The sequence below is a fragment of the Cryptomeria japonica genome, chromosome 6, assembly GCF_030272615.1.
Source record: "Cryptomeria japonica chromosome 6, Sugi_1.0, whole genome shotgun sequence".
Classification (NCBI taxonomy): Eukaryota; Viridiplantae; Streptophyta; class Pinopsida; order Cupressales; family Cupressaceae; genus Cryptomeria; species Cryptomeria japonica.
In genome coordinates, this window is record NC_081410.1 from 607398804 (window position 1) to 607400390 (window position 1587).

Here is a 1587-nt window from a genome sequence, read left to right on the forward strand (position 1 = left end):
TCCCTTTAGCAAATTTGCTGAATCTTCCATACTCATTTAATGTTCCAAAATCCCTCCAAATTATCTAGAGTCTCCTCATCTAATAGATCCATAATTATGTCGAGATTCATTCTTATCAAGAAGATAAGAAGCGTCCCGTTCTTACAGCCACAGCATGGTGGAAAGATTCTATATAAACAATAAAACCTAAGACTGAAATTGACGTCCAACAGCATGTACAATATAAAACGTTAGAAGGTCAGGCGTATAGTCTTCACTGTTACCGACCGTAATTGATGAGTGCTCTTCGCTATACCGAAAGGTCAGGCATATTTGGGCTATATAATGAACCCTCAATACACAATTTAAAGACACATTCCTATGTTTTCCTCTGCTGTCTGCTGCTTCTGTGACTGTGCATTCATGTTTTTCTGACAATTTGCAATAAAATGGGTAATCTTATGTGCATTCGTGTTTTTCTGTATCCACACGTAGTTTGGAAAAGACCCGAATGAGCATTTTTGGGTGTGTTTGATGGCCATGGGGATTATGGAAGAGAGTGCTCGCAGTTTGTGAAGAGATAACTATGCAAGAACCTGTTCAGGGATCCAGAATTTAGAACAGAAGTAGTTCGAGCGTACCATTCTGCTTTTGCATTTACAAATGCTCAGTTACATGAGCGCGAAATAAGTGATTCGATGAGTGGAACGATAACAATAACAGTGCTTGTGAGAGGGAACACACTCTATTTTGCTAATGTGGGGGGTTTCTAGGGTTGTAATTGCGGAGAGGAGAGGGAATGAGATAGTTGAGGTGGACATTTCTAGTGATCACACTCCTTTTAGAGTAGATGAGTTTGCTCGTGTGAAGAGCTGTGGGGCAAGGGTTATGTCTCTTTACCAGATTGAAGGTTTGAACTTTGAAGAACCCAAATGTTAATGTTGGGTAGGGGAAGAGGATAATGATGATATTGATCTTCCATGTCTCTGGGTTCCAAATGCAGTGTATTCTGAGATTGCATTTATGAGGATAAGGGTTATTTAAGAGGATGATGATGGTGATTTTTCACGTTTCTGTTATTTTCATATATCATAATTTATGCATTAGTGCATTTTAAGGGCTGGATAGGTGTTTCCTCTCTCGCTCATGGAAATGCCTATCCAATTCCTAGAATGCACTAATGCATAAATTACCCTCATACAGTGGATAGCTGTTTCCCTGACTCATGGATTCTTTGTTATTGCAAATGACGGAGTGTTTGAATTTCTCTGCAATAAGTCAGTTTTAGATATGGTAACTTATTTGCTTTATTATATTTTCTACATTTTCTTTTATGAATATTAGTGCTAATCTATGGGAACCTTTGTCCTCAGTTCACTATTGTTGTATGTTCTGAAACAAATTTTACATATTTTGTTTCATTAACAAAAACCCCCTCAACAAACATTAAAAGCAACTTACAAAGAGAGACATTTCAATTTGAACATGGCTGCTACCAATATTCAAAAATTGGAGAAATGTGAGGCAAAGTCAACTTTTGGGTGCCATTTCTCGGTAACTAAACTAAAATAAGGAGGGAATCAATGAACTGATTACCAAAAAACTGCA

General features: G+C 37.6%; 1 protein-coding gene across 1 annotated transcript; it reads left to right on the top strand.

Annotated features, from left to right (window-relative positions):
* The first annotated feature begins 343 nt into the window (after window positions 1-343).
* Window positions 344-1323, top strand: LOC131033610 (uncharacterized). Its single transcript, XM_059222204.1, has 2 exons — window positions 344-889; window positions 1169-1323. The coding sequence occupies exons 1-2, from the start codon at window positions 736-738 to the stop codon at window positions 1321-1323; spliced, it is 309 nt and encodes a 102-aa protein (XP_059078187.1). The 5' UTR covers window positions 344-735.
* The last annotated feature ends 264 nt before the right edge of the window (window positions 1324-1587 follow it).

Coding starts and splice junctions, on each gene's coding strand:
- LOC131033610 (XM_059222204.1), top strand. CDS start 736: ATGTGGGGGGTTTCTAGGGTTGTAATTGCGGAGAGGAGAGGGAATGAG. Junction 890..1,168: donor GTCTCTTTACCAGATTGAAG/GTTTGAACTTTG, acceptor CTAATGCATAAA/TTACCCTCATACAGTGGATA.